General features: G+C 39.7%; 1 protein-coding gene across 2 annotated transcripts in view; it reads left to right on the top strand.

The window, feature by feature from the left end:
• LOC109041957 (uncharacterized) overlaps positions 1-18,812 on the top strand; it is a 42,642-nt gene that overhangs the window by 19,480 nt on the left and 4,350 nt on the right. For both annotated transcript variants that reach the window (XM_072304277.1, XM_072304276.1), the window contains exons 5-8: positions 11,232-11,320; positions 12,635-12,750; positions 13,733-14,014; positions 16,166-16,291. In XM_072304277.1, coding sequence (XP_072160378.1) covers positions 11,232-11,320; positions 12,635-12,750; positions 13,733-14,014; positions 16,166-16,291 — 613 coding nt within the window. The remainder of the gene's footprint in view (positions 1-11,231; positions 11,321-12,634; positions 12,751-13,732; positions 14,015-16,165; positions 16,292-18,812) is intronic.

Below are 18,812 nucleotides of genomic sequence, written 5' to 3'. Positions count from 1 at the left end.
GCGGACAAAAATCGGTAAAAGACACTTAACTTTAAATATTGAAAATAGTAGCACCTACATAGGAAAACCCTTCGGCACTATATCAAAGTAAAACACTCGAGGAATATGAAGATGTTTATATCTTAGGATTTTTTGCGAATTTTTCGGGAAAAATTAATTTGAAGTTGGCAACCTCGAATTCGCCCTATGTTAACAATGTAAAATCAACGTGAAACACCCAAACTTTAACTTCTTCGCAAAAAGAAACCAAGAGCATTCAAATGTCGCTAAGATTGTGCAACTTTGTTTACCTTGTAGATATACATAGATTATAAAACAAATTTCATCTTAACTCCCCCAGTAAAGTAAAACTCTAAGACGAAAATTGCCTTTATAAATTTAATTTTTCGCATGATTTCAGTAATTTTATTGAATGAATATAAGATACTCAATCTTAGCAACATTGAATTGCTCTTGATTCTTTTTTGCAAAAATGCAAACCAAATATCTGCGATAGTTGCAAAAAATCGCAAGATATTTTTGGTAGAATCGAAGTTGGATATCTGAGAAGGAAAAAAATGTCAACCACCCAGAGCAATTTGCGTTTCGATCGTCATCTGAAGTTGACGTCTTTTTCCCGTGTACCTATTTCTTATGGACCAGTGATTATCGACCCACCACCCTCCCACTTTCTACCCAAATTTGAAGTAGATGTGATCGAAAAATTTGAAAATGAACCATCATTGTGAGTCAGAAATATCTGAAAGATGACAAATTCCGCAAAAAAAATATTCAGATGTCGACCTGTGAATTTTTTATTTTTGTCCACAGAGGGCCGGCACTGTGCGTCGGCCCTTCATTTCCGGTCGAATTTAACTCGCATCGGTCTAATTTAAATCGCGGTTAAAGTCTCTCCAAACGGTGCTAAGAACGCCTTCAATTCAATGCTTCTGCACTAAATGCAGCAACGTATATCGAAATGTATGCGAGGTGTACGATTAGTGGTATCAACGCCTTCTTGAAGGCGCTTCTTGTTGACGCGGCGATCTCTCTACTTGTGCGTTCAAGTTCCTGACGATTTCCATGACGGATCAATTTCTTTGAGCCAGAATTTTTGTAATCATCTACAACTTACGGGAATCTAAAGGGCTATTCTTCACTTCTCACTGCTAGAAACAACTCGAATTTTTCAAGTTTTAAATGTTGCCTTAATTTATACCTGCAAATAATTTTATGTAGAATCCTCTCAAAGTAATTTGCTACTAAAATTTGAATTTGATCCTGATCCCGCACTCTATCTTTTGCCGTATATTTGCCTCAGTGGAATAAATGGGGGACTGTCGTGTTAAGGAAGAACGCCGTACGAGCCCTCAGTTGTTGCCAAATCTCTTTTGATAAATGACTAATTTTTGATATCTGTGGATTAATATTCCTTCTCCAATGTTTTAAGGAATGTCTTTCACAATCAGATACAATTTTTCTGAAATTTAAAGAGAGAATATTTGAAAATTCGCCTTAAAACTTACGAGTTTATCGGAGGAAATCGGACAACGCTCGAATTTTCATGCGGCGTTTTTCCTAACTCGGGGGAGTTGAAGAGGGACATCTACGGAGGCTTTAACGCACAACTAGAAACGTAGAGGTCGCTTTCAACTTCTCAGCGTTTCCATGACGACAAACGCCTTGGGCAGCAGACTCATCAGCTGACTGAAAGAAAATCGCCCGGGAAAACCGGAAAACCGCGCATCTCCCGACAGGTAGAGCGGGAAATCCAATTTCCAAGGGGAGCGGGGCCCCCGTATTTTTCCCGACCCCGGGAGCCCGGGACGGCTCCCTCGGCACCACCGACGCTCGGATCGACACGTTGGCCCCCGTGCAATTTTGAAATAAAAAACGGGCTTACGAAATGATTTCCCTTCATTTTAGCGTGATACCACATGCCTCCTCTGGAGCTCGAATAGTTGCTCGCATCATATCTGGCTGTAAAAAATTGAGCTGAATTCTAGCCGCAAGGGTCGGGAGGAACATACCTACGTCTCTCTCATCTTGGTTCCTTCGGAATCTATTAATAGCTTAAAGTGGATTGCATTTTGCCAAAAGGAACCAGGAGCATTGCAGTGTTGCTAAGATTGTACAACTTCTTTCATGTAGGGAAAAAAACCTGATTATCCATTGACAGTTTCTATTTCAATCGCTGAAAACTGTGAATCTAAGACAAACATTAGTATGTAAATTTCATATTTTTTCATGATTTCAGTTATTTTACTGTAAAGGATGAATTTGCACAATCTCAGCATCGTTGCAATGCTTCTGGTTCCTTTTTGCAAAATGCAATCCAAGTGTTCTTCGGCTCTCTGGCCACATCTCCGCAGTTGAAAACGACAAGGCACCTGAATACAACTATTCGTGGTCTTCGGTTATGCTTGAGGCTTCGAGGGAAGTTGAAGGCAATTCTGATTTCACCGGTACGCCGCGCCAGCGTAGCACCATCATATACCGTAGGAGGTCGACAAATACTCTGCTACTCAAGGTCAATTTTTGAAAACTTCCTCCATTTTTCCTCAGTGCGCGAAGTGAATTCTGAGTAAACTTCAATGCCCAAGTAGCAGTGATCGCGATAAGTTGCGATTTAATCGGAGAATGTATCGCGCTTGTATCGACGTCGAATAATTGCAATATTATGGGATGGAAAAAACTGATAAATTGTGATTTTATCACATAAATATGCAATAAAATATTGATTTTATCGACAGCGATTTATTGCAATATTATCGAACTATAAATCGTAATGAAGAGATGAAATTTCGATTTTATTGATATAAAATAGCGACAAAACCATCATATACCATAGGAGGCTGTCAATACTCTACTATTCAAGGTCAATATTTCTAATTTGTGTTCCCTGAGCGAGAAAAATTCTAAATGAACTCGAAAGCCCAAGTAGCAGTGATCGCGATAAGTTGCGATTCAATCGGCGAATGTATCGTGATTGTATCGACGTCGATTTTTCGCAATATTATTGAATGGAAAAAACTGATAAATTGTGTTTTTATCACATAAATATGCAATTAAATAGTGATTTTATCAACGGCGATTTATCGCAATATTATCCAACAAAACACCGTGATGAATTGAGATGAAATTTCGATTTTGTTGATATAAGATAGCGACAAGATCGAGGATAATCGCTCAGGTTTTCATGATCCTAGCGATTTTATCACCAAATAATGGAGCACTAGACAAGGTACGAATTTCAGCATTCTGATTCATGTTTCTTAACCAATATTTCACGTAAAACACGATGTGCTTAACGAAAAATACCGAAATCAAGTCCTTACGAAGATATTTAATGATTCCTGATGCGTAAATTCAAACCACCCGCTCATGAAAACTCAATACTCTACGTGATTCACATCGCGCGCTAAACGTTATCATGACAGTATCTGCGATTTAAAAATGTGGCAACCTCAATTTTGACGCTTTGGCTCAGCTATAGCAAATTGCTCATAATTTGAACAACACATGGTGGGAAATGAACATTGCTCAATTGAGAAGCTTGCTGAAACCGTTGTAGTGCGCGATTTGGCTCACGTAGAGATTTGAGTTTCTTGTGAGCGGGCAGTTCAAATTCCTCGTACCCAATGTGAAATAAAAACGTTGATATCTTCGTCAGGAGTTGGTTTCACTAATATCCATTGCGCTAATCGTGTTCTACGTGAAATTTTGGTTAAGAAACATGTATCAGATTGCTTAAATTCGTACCTTGTCTAGTGGTCCATTGTAAAAAAATTCCAATTAAAAGTTCAAAATATCGTGATTTTTCCCGTTGAAAAATGCTACTTGAGGGAATGATTTTGATTTGTTCTAATTTAAAAAGATAAAATGAGAACGGCGATTTTTAAACACCGCAAGCGAGGTTCGTTTGGGAATTTCACCGTCGATTTGCTCTCCGTCTATGGACGGAGAGTTCGATAAACCTGTGTCGCACTATCAAAATTTGCCATCAAAATGTCAAGATCAGGTGTTGTGATTGGCTTATTCGATGACTTGGAGCAATCACAGCACGTGACATTGACATTTTGATGGTACATTTTGACAGTGTAACACAGGATATGGGATGAAGGTGGAATCACAGCCTTGCGTGGGGAATTTCCGCCATTAATTATGGCCTCAATTTCGGGAGTTTTTTTTGAGCTTGGAAGTTCATTCCAGAGTGGATTCGAGACATGATTATGTTGCTCGCGAAATTTCAAAAAGAGGTAAAAGTACGCGCTTTCATAAAAAATACCTGACATGTTAAAAAACTCCATCCTCTTATGATGCACAGGCGAATGAATGTGGAAAAAAATATGAATATTACAAAATGAAGTAATAAAATTTAAGGGTCAGACCGGGGGGCTGGCCAGCTCTCACGGTTTTACCCTTTTTAGGCGTCTGTATTCATTTTTGATATCAAGGAGTTGAGTTGTCTCAATATAGGGATAGGAATGGAGACGTCGCTCGTAAATTGTTGCGATTTTGGTAATATATTGTGAGACCGTCTCCATACCAAGGTCTCTAGTGATATCTGAATTTCTTTCATACCACCGTGCTTCGACTATTTGTCGAAGGGCGCGGTTTTGAACTCTTTGTATTATTTCTAAATTAGACCGAGCTGCACACCCCCAGAGGGAGTTACCGTATTGGTTCCCGCTTCCGAAGGGGCCTAAAAACCTACCTTTTTGGTAGACAGTCGTAAGCCTGTCAAAATCGGAAGGGAAATACTAACATTTGAGCGAGCCGTGTTGCAACTCGGAATAAAAAAATTTGAATTACGAATTTACAGATGGGAACTAATTCGGACACGGGAACCAATACGACCTTTGTATTGGTTTTGTTTGGTACGATTTGCGTATTAAGGAAACAAACCAAAACGCAGCATTCAACCACTTGGGTATGCAGCATGCACATTCAAAGAAAAACTGCAACACTTACATTCAATGAGAACAAAAAAATGCTACCAAGCCCTGAAGAAAACTATCAAGCATCAAATTGACACACGGTGTCGCTGATGATGGTCTTATGAGGAGGCCGAAACGTGTCCGACTGATATGAGAAAAACAACGTGCAGGTGAGTCATAAATACAACTTTAAACTAAATTTCATTTACCGAAAGGCTACCTTTCGGTAAGTTGCTCCTTCATTTCCGGTCGAATCTAACGAGACGCTCAAGGCCCGGACCAAACTTGCGGTTCAAGTCCCTCAAAACAGCGTTAAGAACGCCTTCAATTCAGTGCTTCTGCACTAAATACAGCAAAGTATATCGAAATGTATCCTAGGTGTACGGTTAGTGGTATCATCGCCTTCTCGAAGGCGCTTCTTTTTGTTGCGGCTTGCTGCCTATTTGTGCGTTCAAGTTCCCGACGATTTCCATGACTGATCAATTTCTTTGAGCCAGAATTTTTGTAATCATCTAACTTACGGAATTCGGAAGAGTTATTAGCGGCTCTGGTGCTAGCACCTAGAGCTGGAAATCGTCGCCATTTTCGGCTGTGGACATTGCCACGATTTTATTTTAATTCATTGTTTTTTCTTGTGAGCGAATGATATGTTGTGTAGTGTATTTTTGGAATCATGGTGATACTGTCGATAATTCAAAACTGGTCTGTGCTTTAATCTCGTATTGAAAAAATTTACTTAACGTTTAAAATCTGAATTTTCAAAACGACAAGATTTTCGCGCTTTTTTGGAAGAATGGCGTGGTTGGAGCCTCCCAGTCGTACTATATACTTCATGGACGGATTCGTCCTTAGCGGCGTTGTTGTGTATTAATGCCTAAAATGCTAAGTCGGGTCCTGTTCACTCGATTTTCGTGAAACTTGGTATCCGAAGGTATTTTTCAACGGGAAATTCGAATTTTCGGTCAGATTTTCAAAATTTCAAAATCCAAGATGGCGGCCGTGGCCTAAAATGCTAAGTCGGCTCCTATTCACTCGATTTTCGTGAAACTCGGTATCCGGAGGTATTTTTCAACGGGAAACTCGAATTTTCGGTCAGATTTTCAAAATTTCAAAATCCAAGATGGCGGCCGTGGCCTAAAATGCAAAGTCTGCTCCTGTTCGCTCGATTTTCGTGAAACTCGGTATCCGGAGATATTTTTCAACGGGAAACTCGAATTTTCGGTCAGATTTTCAAAATTTCAAAATCCAAGATGGCGGCCATGGCCTAAAATGCTAAGTCTGCTCCTATTCGCTCGATTTTCGTGAAACTCGGTATCCGGAGATATTTTTCAACGGGAAACTCGAACTTTCGGTCAGATTTTCAAAATTGCAAAATCCAAGATGGCGGCCATGGCCTAAAATGCTAAGTCAGCTCCTATTCACTCGATTTTCGTGAGACTCGGTATCCGGAGGTCGGAGGTATTTTTCAACGAGAAACTCGAATTTTTGGTCAGATTTTCAAAATTTCAAAATCGAAGATGGCGGCCGTGGCCTAAAATGCTAAGTCTGCTGATTGTGGATGAGGACAAAGATAACATATTTGCCACTATTCACCATACTTCGTTAAAAAAAGTAAATTCGTTCTTTTAAAAGTTAATAGCTATGAGGGGCGGCTCGCGGAACGAGTCGCAAGTTCATCGCGAAGCGAGGAACTAGGGCCCAGGGGCACTCCCCGGCTAGGTGTGACAGCTCGCACAGCGAGCTGAACACGGCTAGTAGTTTATATATGTCTTGGATATGGCTGCTTGAAGCAGTGACTGCAGCAGCAGTGCGCTGGAGTCACTGCTTGTTTTTCACTTCTCACTGCTAGTAACAACGTGCATTTTTCAAGTTTTAAATGTTGCCTTAATTTAGACCTGCAAATAATTTTATTGCCCGATGATCTCTGGGAGGATAGGGGGCAATTGCGATTGGGCGTCGCAGAGCGCGAGGCGGCGCTAAAATAGCGGCTTTATGTATGCAAATAATTTTATATGGATTCCTCTCAAATTAAATTGCCACTGATATTTGAATTGTGATCCTGATCCCGTTCTCTATCTTTTGCCGTATATTTGCCTCATTGGAATACGTATAGTTGGGAATGTTTTAAAAAAGAAGTACAAAAATTTGCGTGTGTTACTGTGACGTCGGCAGCAAAGCTTGACATGTGAAATGGACTTTTCCTCATCGCTATAATAATTATTCCTTTTTTTTCACCCTTCATTTCAAAATATATTTTTTTTTCCATTTGACACTTGAAAAGAACGTGTGCATGGAGCATTGACAGAACAGACGCAAATTTAGTCACTCGCGGTTTCTGTTTGGTGGTTCACTCGTGTGCCGGGAGGATGCGGGTTCGCGTTTGGTTTTACCTGGCCGTCTTTTCGTGGGTCAGCAGTTCAGTGAGTATTCACATGCGATTATCGCACTATCGCGTCCAAGATATTGGATTCCATGCTCAACTACTGTCCTTTGATATACTTGCCTGCAAATCTCGTCTAAAACCTAGCTCGAGAAGAAGTTTCTTAGTTTTAATGTCCATCCATTCTTCGCATCTTAAGGTGATTCGATGGACGCCATATTTTGTGTCAGAACGGCATGCGATGTATCGCATCAATTGGTTCCATTATTTCAGCTACTCGTCATTTTTCTCCAATTTTGAGATCGCAATTCTGTTGTCAGGAGACTAAAGCAGTCACTTACCAATTTTAACAAAGAAATTCAACGCAATAAAGGCGTGGTTTTTTCAGAGAGAAAACATCGCATTCGAGGGCAGTTTCGATATCAGTATCGAATGCGATGTTTTCTCTCTGAAAAAACCACGCCTTTATTACGTTGAATTTCTTTGTTAAAATTGGTAAGTGACTGCTTTAGTCTCCTGACAACAAAATTGCGATCTCAAAATTGGACAAAAATGACGAGTAGCTGAAATAATGGAACCAATTGATGCGATATATCGCATGCCGTTCTGACACAAAATATGGCGTCCATCGAATCACCTTAATAGAAAATCGCATACTTTTCTCATCTTATCTGACTTCAGCTGACCTAACCTAACCGAACCAGTGCGCAATTTTTTACGAGAACGTATTGTTTTCGTCATTATATCACAAAAATTGTGTTTCACAAAACTTTTGGACCGTATGCTCGTCTAATGTCAGCGAATATCTGCATCCCACGATTTTGGAGAATACGCTCAATTTGATTTTTTGAAAAAATTACTTGTCATTCGAGAGAGCATGGAGTCCAAGATCTTGGACTTACTGAGCAGACGCGAGTATTACATACATGGTTATGGATTTCATTATCATGGACGCAATGCTACATTGCTTCAGTACCTTTACATGAATAACATCCGCTTTTACAGTGCAGCTTCGCGCTCTGCGACATTCAATCGCCATCGTCCCTGGTATCCACCTACAGATCAGCAGTTTTCAGCAGGCAATCGACAGGCCCTAATCTACCTCTCCACTCCTTGTCGCCAACCTTCCACAGGACGCCCACGCCGTCTCCACCCGGGTGTTTTTTTTTTTATTTGCACAAAAAATAAATAACAATTTTACAGAAAATGCATTTAGACATATAAAATGTCTTTAAAATGTTTAATTTAGGTTTAGCTTAAATTATACTAGCTATTAACTAAGATTTAACACAGTGTATACTACCTAAAAACTAACTGGAGTAAAAATAAAACATATTTATTATAAAATAAATATGTTTTTTTATTTTAACTGAATTACGACGGGCTGACCCGTCCAAAGATCAAGTGTCTCCTGACAAGTCCATAGAGCAATAGGAGGCGCTCAAACATTTTATTTATTATGGAAAAAATTTTGAAAAACCCTGGATTCCAACTCCACCCGGGTGGAACCCAACGGAGAACCTGCTCGGGCAACCGATCGTCTATCATTCTTTTTGTCTAATGCTTTTTTACAGGGAACAGAACTGATAGTACTTTTTCTGTTGATCGGCCTAATCAAAGCTCATGGAGAGAAACAAATATGTATGCAGTGTTCGAAACTCACCTTTGAGTTTTAGGAGCCATGTGGCGCATCAAGCCCGATTTTTAGGCTCCATTGAAGATTTTTTAGAGGCCAAATTCACTTTTTGCCTCTATATTTCGGCGCATTCAGTGGAAAGTTAGACGCAAGATGTTTCCGTAACAGAACTAGTAAGTAGCTGTAACTTGGGAAAGACAAAAGCACAAATGACGAAATCGTGAAGAATGGAAAAAGCTTTCACTTGCAGTAGTGCTGAAAATTTCGAATAATCACCTAATATGAAAATTCTGATTTTAAAGGGCCACGTTGGCGCAGAACCATCATTTTTTAGGCGCCATGGCCGATTTTTTAGGCGAATTTGGCGCGTTGGCACCTGTGAATTTCGAACACTGTGTGTATGGTTTCCGAACAGATATAACTATTGGCGCTCCCCGGTACGTACGTTACCTACCTACGTATAAACATGTGTGCAACAAACCCATTCTTCCTTTGAAATCCTCTCGGATAATTGTCAACAGCTGCATTTCTTACGAATAATATACAGTAAGAAGAAGTAACCAAAATCTTGTGTGAAGGCAGGAAGTAAAACCTGAAGAAACACAAGCGGTTGGTGGCTTTTTTGCGTGTTAGTTTCCAAACTGTGTGTGTCAAATTGGCCAAATCTCTATGTTGCAAATCTGCGATCTCGTTAAAAATTAAGTAGATACAAATTATTTCAATTCAGCCAGAGAGAATGGTAACAGGAGCAAAACAATTTAGGGAAAACGGAAAAGAGGCTAAAATACAACAATAAAAAATCCAAGACGTTTTGACTTAAAATTGAGTCACTCTCAGTCGGAAAAGAAATTAAAAATTAAAACATATCGGAGGAAACATCTGAGAGTTACATTTTGGTGATCCGAGAAAAACCTTTTTCCCCGATATTTTTTCATCTTAAATTTTTTTTCCTCCCGAAAACGACTCAGTTTTGAGTCGAAACATCTCGGGTTTTTATTGTTATATTTTAGCCTTTTGTCCCGTTTTTCTCCCCTGGTTTTTTCCTGTTAAAAATTAATCGCCAGCCACAAAGATCAAATGTGGATCACATTTTTGGAAATTCGGTGCGCAAGCCATATTCGCAAATCGCGAAAAAAAAGTACATGAGTTCAGCAGGACACTTCCATCATGATCCGATGTCAGTGATACAGAGTGACATCAAACACGGAAATTTTTGACTGCGTAGGATTTTCGATTACGAGATGCTTTTTTGCGTAGGGAGAAGCAAAAAATGTCGAAAAATACTACATTATGATCGAAAAATGTGTAGAAAAAATTCAGAAGTATCGAAAGTGCCTTCACTTCAAAATCACATGCACGCTTAATGATGTAGATACCTGTGAGAAGAGATGTCACAAACTGCAAACTCACATAGGTTCTTTTTCTTTGCCATTAGTGTTCGAAACTCACAGGCGCCAACGCGTCAAATGCGCCTTAAAAATCGGCCATGGCGCCTAAAAAATGAAGGCTCTGCGCTAAAATGGCCCCTAAAAATTGCGTCCTAAAAATCTGAATTTTCATATCAGGTGATTATTCGAAATTTTCAAAACTACAAGTGAAAGCTTATTCTATTCTTCACGATGTCATCCTTTGCGCTTTTGTACAACCGCTTACTATTTGTGTTGCGAAAACATTTTGCATCTAACTTTTCACTAAATACATCGTAATGTATGTGCAAAAAGTCAATTTGACCCCTAAAAAACCTCCAGTGGCGCCTAAAAATCGGGCTTTATGCGTCATTTGGCTCCTATAACTCAAAGGTGAGTTTCGAACACGGTTTGCCATCGTTACCATTTTTACGCAACGCCGTCTGGGAAACGAATAAACATCGTTGTCTAGTTGAGGATACGGTTGAAAAGAATTCTCTCCTTGAAAAATCTTTTAAGGCTGAAAAGGAGTCCCTTTTTTTTCTCGGTAACGACAAAATTGTTCATCCATACAAAAACGAACTATCTCCGGGAATTTTGAAACATTGCAAATAATCTTAGGCCCTTGCAAGTGGATTCAAATCAGTGGCGTGGCGTGAATTGCGGTGTATCGATTGTTATGCCATTTAAACCAATGGTAAAGAATCGATTATTAAGGTGTTCGCTGCGAACACCCTGTTTATCGATCCTTTTCCATAGGTTTAAATGGCATAACAATCGATACATCGCAATTCACGCCACGACACTGATTCAAATTCGTTGTCTTTAAATTTTGGCCCTAGTTTAGCACTGACGGCCCATTGATTCAGAGCTTGAATTTTTCATTCCAGCTGCTGAGGGACGTTGAAACAGCCAGGTCAACAAGCAGATGGGATACTGCTCGCAATTTGATGCGTCAGGTCTCCCGAGTTTTCTCTACGTAAGTTATCTGGTGTGTTGTTTCAAATTTAGATTTCTTGAGGGATTAATCGTTTGTTTTTTTCTACTATTGAAATATTTATATCACGCCGCTAACTGCGTGCATTAAAGCGCTTCGCAACTCTCAAACGCCACTGAAACCGATCTCCCCCTCGATCATCAAGCAAAAGAGCGCCAACATCGTCACGCCATAATTTTATCTGTTCAGCTCTTTTGTTGCTGACTGAAAAAAAATTCTCGACATTTTTACCAAGGTGCGTTGGTACCTTTACCATCTCACTTTTTTTTACCAATTTTTGGTAATTTTACCAAGACAGACTGGTAAGCTTACCTAAAAACCGGTATTTTTACTGATTTTTTCAGGTAAGAATGTCACTTTTATTGGTAATCGATTCCCGGTAACTTTTGCCTTTTTATCTCGGTAATTCTACCACAATCGATAAAAATATTGGCGTTTTTACCAAGGTCTAATAAAATTACCGAAAAAGTTCAATAATTTTACCGAGATTTCTGGGTAAAATTACCAATTCCATAAATGGTAATTTTACCAAGAAAAAATTGGGATCAAATAGAACCCTGAATTCTTGGTAATTTTACCCTTTTCTTAGTAAATACACCGAGGTTTTTTTTCAGTGCTCTAGGCTAAAAGTCAGAGTAAAAAGGGAACGATGCTCATAAGGAGAGGCTTCAGGATCTGGATTCGGAAGCAGAAAAAAAGCGGGCTTTGGAAATACAGGAGATTGTAGTAGAACTTGATCTCAAATTTAATGATGTAAAATATATTGAGGTTTGAAATGTTAAGATTGGTTTGATGATTAGAGTTCACCAATTCAGTACAGAGAACTCATTCCATAACGAATCCTTGCACCTGTGTACGCGGCTCGGGCAACCAAACTTATTTGCAGATAAGCTGGCTGCGTCGGGCAAACTGAAGGGGATTATGACAAGAAATAAAGTTCAATATTTTTGTTAAATATTTTTGTAAAATGAGCAAGTGTTTCGAGGCATTACACCGTGCAGGAGAACTATGGTCGGAGAAGTGTACCCCTGTCGTGGGAAGCTTTGCAGAAATGAAAAAAATCTAGTAGAACCTGTAAACGATACGTAATTTTGATATGCATGAGAACTCGGTCTCCGGTTTGCGCATGAAAAAATGGACGGTGAAGCTAAGGTTATTTCTTAAATACCATTTTGGTGCAAACCAGAACAAATTACTTCAGACATTGTGATTGAGGATAGATATCACCCCGACCGATAGTATTTTACATTCAATTTGAGACGCAAATAGTTGAATCCGAAAATTAATATTTTGCAGGGGCAGCAGGAGTAGCAGATCGAGATCACTTAGCAGCAATGGTTCAGCGTCTTCTGGAATATGGCGATTACTGAGTGGGCGACGAAATTCAGATGAACCAATTCCACGTCAAAGAGGTATGTCTTGCTTAGGAATCAAGCTGCCAGCCAACTCAAATCACAGCCGGGACAAACAATGCTTCATATTCTAGGTTTAAGCACAAAAAGAAGGATTTCAAGAAAAGAAATGTAACAGCAACATTTTGTAGCCTGCGTGCCTTTGAAAAGTAGAAGTAATAAAAAACGAAATTAATCTTTGTTGTTACACTGTTAAAAATCTTTCGGGCAGCCCGGAGTGAAATTCGGAGTGACCTGAGAAGTGGAGTGAAAATCACTCCTTCGAGGAGAAAGAAGAAAGTAGTAGAAAGTAGTCCCGTCAATAATTGACAGATAGCGTTATCGGCGTGATTCCATGAAATTTTGCAACCCTGCGCGGTAGCATCGCGTGAATTATGGCAGCAGCATATTGCCCCTTTCTTGAGCCTCCCTTCCCCTTTTCTGAAATCACTCCTTCGTGTAATGATTAGCACCCTGTGCTCCGGGTGCATCACACGCCGAGTTTAGGAGTGTTGTTCACTCCGCGCCGTCGGTCACTCGTTCGCATTTTCGATTTTTCTATAGGCAAAATAGAGGCGAAGTAAGAGTGATTCAAAGTGGAGAAATGGTGCTGGGTCCACACCATTTCGCGGGGAAACAAAGCCAAGAAATTTCAAAAATTAAAATAAGAGTCAAAAGTAAATTTTTTGAACTCTAATGCGCACCAGTACGAAACTGAGGGGGGAGAGTGTTCAGCTCAGGCAGTTTGCATTGGAACTTCTTAGTGTTTTTTTTTTCTTTTCTTTTCTTTCTTCTTTTTTTTTCATTCGTAAGAGTGATTCTCATTCCGGAATCTTCTAAAATTTCTAACAGTGTAGAGTAGGTGTATCCTCCCATATTCATTGAAAACATACAATTTTAGAGGCAGGTTGAAATCTAAAAGCGCTTCCTATCGTTCGAGCGCTGAAAACGCGTTACGGTCGCACCTTCGTTGAATTTCCCCTTTGTGTGTTTCCATTTTCAGCTAGATCTCGGAGGACTTCCATCAACTCGACCCCGCGTCGGCACTTCTATGCAACTGTCGATGGGAGCGCTTTTGGCAATCAGAGATCAGCTCCTTGGAGCACGTCAAGTCAGCGAGTCTGTACTTACGACTGGATGGGAGATATTTATTACATAACAGAAACTCATTTCACCGATGAAACATATAACCGTATTCAGGAGGAAGCCCAACGAAACGCAAGGACTAGAATGAGAATTAGAGATGAAGAGTCACAACCAATGGTCCTCGTACGAACGCGCGTGGGTAGGTAAACCAAAGACGGTTTTCTAAGTTGGTAACTATGTTTTTCCTCGATTTAAATCCATAAAATACCGATTTTTGATGATGGTAAGGCAAGCTGCCTAACCAAAAAGCGATTGTTTTACATGCATTGAAATGGTAGGAAATAAGTGTTGCCAACTTTCAAGAATCGCCACTGAGGTAAGCTAGAGTACCTATATAGGGAGAGTATGGACATGTCGAAAATTTTGAGGTTATGCAATGGAGCTCTTAGACCCCAAAAGGGTAGGCAATCTATGCATTAAAATTATCCAGAGTGATTTATAACCACAAGTGTTGGGAACTGTCGTTGGTAAAGCACGTATTTGACTTGGTTTTTGCACAAACTTACTCATTTTTGCGGAAGAATGCTTACTTATGAATTTTCTTGTTCATTTTCGTTTGATATTGGAGTCTAAAGATTGACAATGACATTTTTCGTTTTCATTACCTAGTTACATTACAAAAGTTACCTACCATTTTGGGCCCTAAGAGCTACATACTTCGAGTTGTCCATACATATAGGTACTCTATGGTAAGCAAACGTAGAAAGATCGTTGTATTTGGAAACGAAATTAACTCGAGCAGATTTGAAAGAACGAAAATCGATGGCCAAATACCGGAACCACATATCTCCGTTTGCGACGTTGCAGACTTCCCGTCACTCTTTATTTTTTCATTGAAAAACTTGTCAACGTAATTTCTTTGAGACTTTATTAATTTTTCCTCCTTCATGCTGGAATAATATGTATTAACGAGCTGTAAAGTTGGCTTGATTTCTTTCAAAAAAATAAAACAGGAGCAGAGATTTTGAAACACCTCGATGGAGATACGTGGTCTCGCACTTTATCCATCGAAATTCTAAACCTGAGGCATTAGCGTCATCATAGATGTTGCTAGGACTATGCATGGTGTTTCTTTTTTTAAAGCACTGTGGTTTTTCCAGTGACAAATACTGATATATACCTACGAAGTCGCATTGATACCTCTCAAATTGGCTCGGATTAAAAAGAGATAAAAAAAGATTTTTAGCTCCCCTTGAAATTTGGTTGGAGGAAAGGGTCTATTGCTTGAAGATGCTTGTCATTAGAACCTACCCATATTGATGCGGGGAGGAAATTCATCTTTTCATCTAGAGAGCATCAGGACTCAAGTTTCTAATTCTGAAACACTTTGTGCATTTTGTCGCTCCTGTGACGTAAGGGCGTATCCCGATTTCCACGTGAGCCCGGCAGAGGCGGATCCAGGAAGCGTACGCCCCCCCTCCCCCGCCACTGTTCACCCGAAAAAAATAGAGAGAAGAAAGAAGGAAGAAACGGATGAAAGAAGAAGGAAGGCCGCTTACATTTGGTAATGGATATCGACGGTGTAAGTCGGCAATCACATAACTCGTTTTGCGACGTCGCAGACTTCCTGTCATACTTTAATTTTTAAACGGAAAACTACTCAACGACAATTCTTCAAAACTGCCGTGATTTTTCTTCTCTGTGCAAAGAAAATTCTGCAAAAACTTCAAGGAATGATGTCAATAGGTTCTCCTTTAAAAAAATAACATAGAGGCGGAGATTTTCAGACACCGCAAACGAGATATGTGATTGCCGACTTACACCGTCGATATGTTGCATGTGTGAGGAATTTGCGATTTGACTGTTGATTCTTACGTAGAAGTTCGCAAGAAACACTATGGTGCCACTGGTTTTCTCTGAAATTAACTTCCAAGCTCAAAAAAAGCTCTCAAGTTGAGGCCAAAATGGAGGGGATATCCCACGCTGTCCTGAGAGTCCACCTCTACATCAAGAAAAACTCTCCATGCAAAGATATGGAGCAAGTACATTAGCAGGGTCGCCGTGTTTTCAGTTGTGGAGTCCCCAAATAAAGTGGCAGCCCTGTCAATGTACTTGATCCCTATCTTTGCATGGAGAGTTTGTCTTGATGCAGAGGTGGACTCTCAGGACAGCGTGGGATATCCCCTCCATTTTGGCCTCAACTTGAGAGCTTTTTTTGAGCTTGGGAGTTGATTTCAGAGAAAACCAGTGGCACCATCGTGTTTCTCGACTTTTACACAACAGTCAAATTGCAAATTCCTCACACATGCAACATCTTCATTATCTGGGTGCATTTGTATTTCTTCTTCAGTTCAAGGGACGACTCGGAAATTTGTCTTCGTAAGAAGGGAGGTGGCGCACTTGGACTTTTTGCCCGCAGATGGATCCGTTCCGTGGCTTACAGACATGTTTCAAGCATTGAACCGAGCACGAATCGGTAAGTTCTACATGTGTTTACAAAAATAAAATAAAATTAAGAACTACGCGACCGCACTTTATGGATCCCTTCATTTTTAATTTTAATTTTTTCTTTATTTATGGACGAGTCAGTTATACAATGTAGAAAAATCAAAATAAGATACAATACCATAAATATTACAATGGATAAACATGAGTGTTCTTGGAGCATTGTGTTGGAAAGTGTGTAGAATATTCTTCCATAATGGAAGGTATTCGTGAACATATCATTAAGGTCTTACAAGTAGAAATTAATTTGTCGATCTCGTTGTTTTACAAGACGACTTTTTTGAATTTAAAACCTCAAACCACCGAGGCTCGAATTTTTCTCTCTATGAAAGGCCGATCAACATGGCACTAAACTTATTGTTAATTTCTTGCTGTATGGGCCTGTTGCAAACTTTTTCTAGAACAAAAATCAGAGTTGTTCCCTCTAGATGATGTCTCAAGAATCACAATGAGCGCATCGGCAAACTCTAAAATGGACTCCTAACTTCACAATCTGCATAAGAAATTTGTGTTTTTTTAAGCTTCCCACTTCAAAAAGGATACTATACAGCACAGGTGAAAATTTCGTTAGAGGGATCGTTCCATTCAATCCCACCTGTGCCATGGTATCGTTTTTGAAGCGGGAAGTTAAAAAAACGCCAAAATCTTACGCAAATTGTGAAACAAGATGCGCATTTCAGACTTTGCCGATGCCCTTATCGTGATTTTTGAGATATTTTCTATGAGTAACAACTCTTATTTTTACTCTAGCAAAAGTTTGCAACAGGCCCATTTCAATAAAATCGGCCAACGCGTTACGTAATAGTGGCCTTTTGCAGCTTGTATTGGTAGAAAAGGAGGATCGCGCTATAGCTCGAGTAAGAATTAATATTTGGAGCTTACATGTAGATGGTACTTAGAGGTTCACTGAGACGGGTTTCCCATAAAATCTCAGCAAAATTGGCTCACGCTTTCTGTAAAGGCAGCTATTATATTTTTACGAGTAGGGAGGGGAGAGAGGATTGCATGAAACCTCGAGAAAAAGTGCATACTTTGAAATGAAAGATGCAACCGTGACTCGGCGCACAGTGGATCGAGTCAATAGAAAAGGTCGGACAAAATTTGGAAACTTTCAGCGCTTATAACTCCGTTTATACAAAATTTGGAGGTTCTAAAAACGGTTCTATTGGTTTCCTCGTGAAATTTTCGACTATAGCACCCCTTGAACTTTAAATTAGGACGAAATAAACATCAAAATTCATAGTCTTTGTCAAAAATGTCATGATCGACCTCTCAAATTGACACGATCCACTGTGTAACGATGGAATACACGGAAAAAATTAAATTGCTGATTTGACAATCCAATTGCCAAAAAAGTGACAGCGATGTTTCAATGTAAATTTCACAACACAAAAATGCTACTTTAACCACCCCCGTGGTTACATTAGCTTACAATAGTGGTCAAAGTAACATCTTTTTGTTGTAAATTCTACGTTGAAACATTGCAGTCACTTTTTTTAGCAATTGAATTGTTGAATCCGCAATTTAATTTTTTCCGTGTAGGTACAGAATATGCGATAACTCCTTGGAAAAAACGCTGATGCCACCGGAAATGCTACGGAAAGATCCCCCCCCCCCCCTACTTGCCGACAACTCCAAAGAGAAAAGCGAGAGGGGGTTTAGTTAGTCACTCCGTCATGCTCTGATTCTAAATCAAAGAGCCGTATGCAAAAACGACATTTTTCGCCCCCCCACTAAAACTTATTCAAACTTCGTCTATCAGTTACTAATACTGGAGCGCTTCTTTCCCCAATTTTCAGACCCCCAAAAAATTTTGGGGGGCGCTAGGGGGGGTGGGAAGTCAAAACCTGGGACCCTCGATATCTTTCGAACGAAACAAGATATTGAGGCCCGGTTTGGACGAAAAATCGTCTAAAATTGCATACTTTAAGATTCTAAAGGTCAAAATCCCAAAATTAAATTTTTAACTTAACTTATGTGCTTTTTTTCAGTTTTTGAGGAAAAACAATTTCTTTTAAACGGATTAAACTGAAATTTCACATTTTTTGATTTGAACCAAAACCAGTTTTTTAAATTGTTCGTCTTTTTTCCGCATCCAACGAGTGGTCGTATAAGCTGGGAACCAAACGGTTCCGGAGTTATGATCGATTGAAGTTTCCGCTCAACGCGCGCCGACCGATTTTTGCGCGCAAAAAAGTCGGATTTGACTGTTATTAAATCAGATTTAATGTTCAAACTGAGCAAAATGCATTATTAGGGACTCTTGAGGGTCGCTGAGTCCAGAAATTACAGATACTTCCAAAAAATTCACGTTTTTAAAATTACAGCTCCGTACAGGACCACTGAGCGGCCGGTTGGCGCTCAGTGGGCCTCTAAAATAGCGCTACGGAGCTGCAATTTTAAAAACGTGAATTTTTTGGAAGTATTTGTAATTTCTGGACTCAGCGACCCTCAAGAGTCCCTAATAATGCATTTTGCTCAGTTTGAACATT

This window comes from Bemisia tabaci, chromosome 9, assembly GCF_918797505.1.
Source record: "Bemisia tabaci chromosome 9, PGI_BMITA_v3".
In the NCBI taxonomy this organism is placed as follows: domain Eukaryota; kingdom Metazoa; phylum Arthropoda; class Insecta; order Hemiptera; family Aleyrodidae; genus Bemisia; species Bemisia tabaci.
Note: the sequence above shows the minus strand (reverse complement) of the source record. Positions and strands in the feature narration are given on the sequence as shown.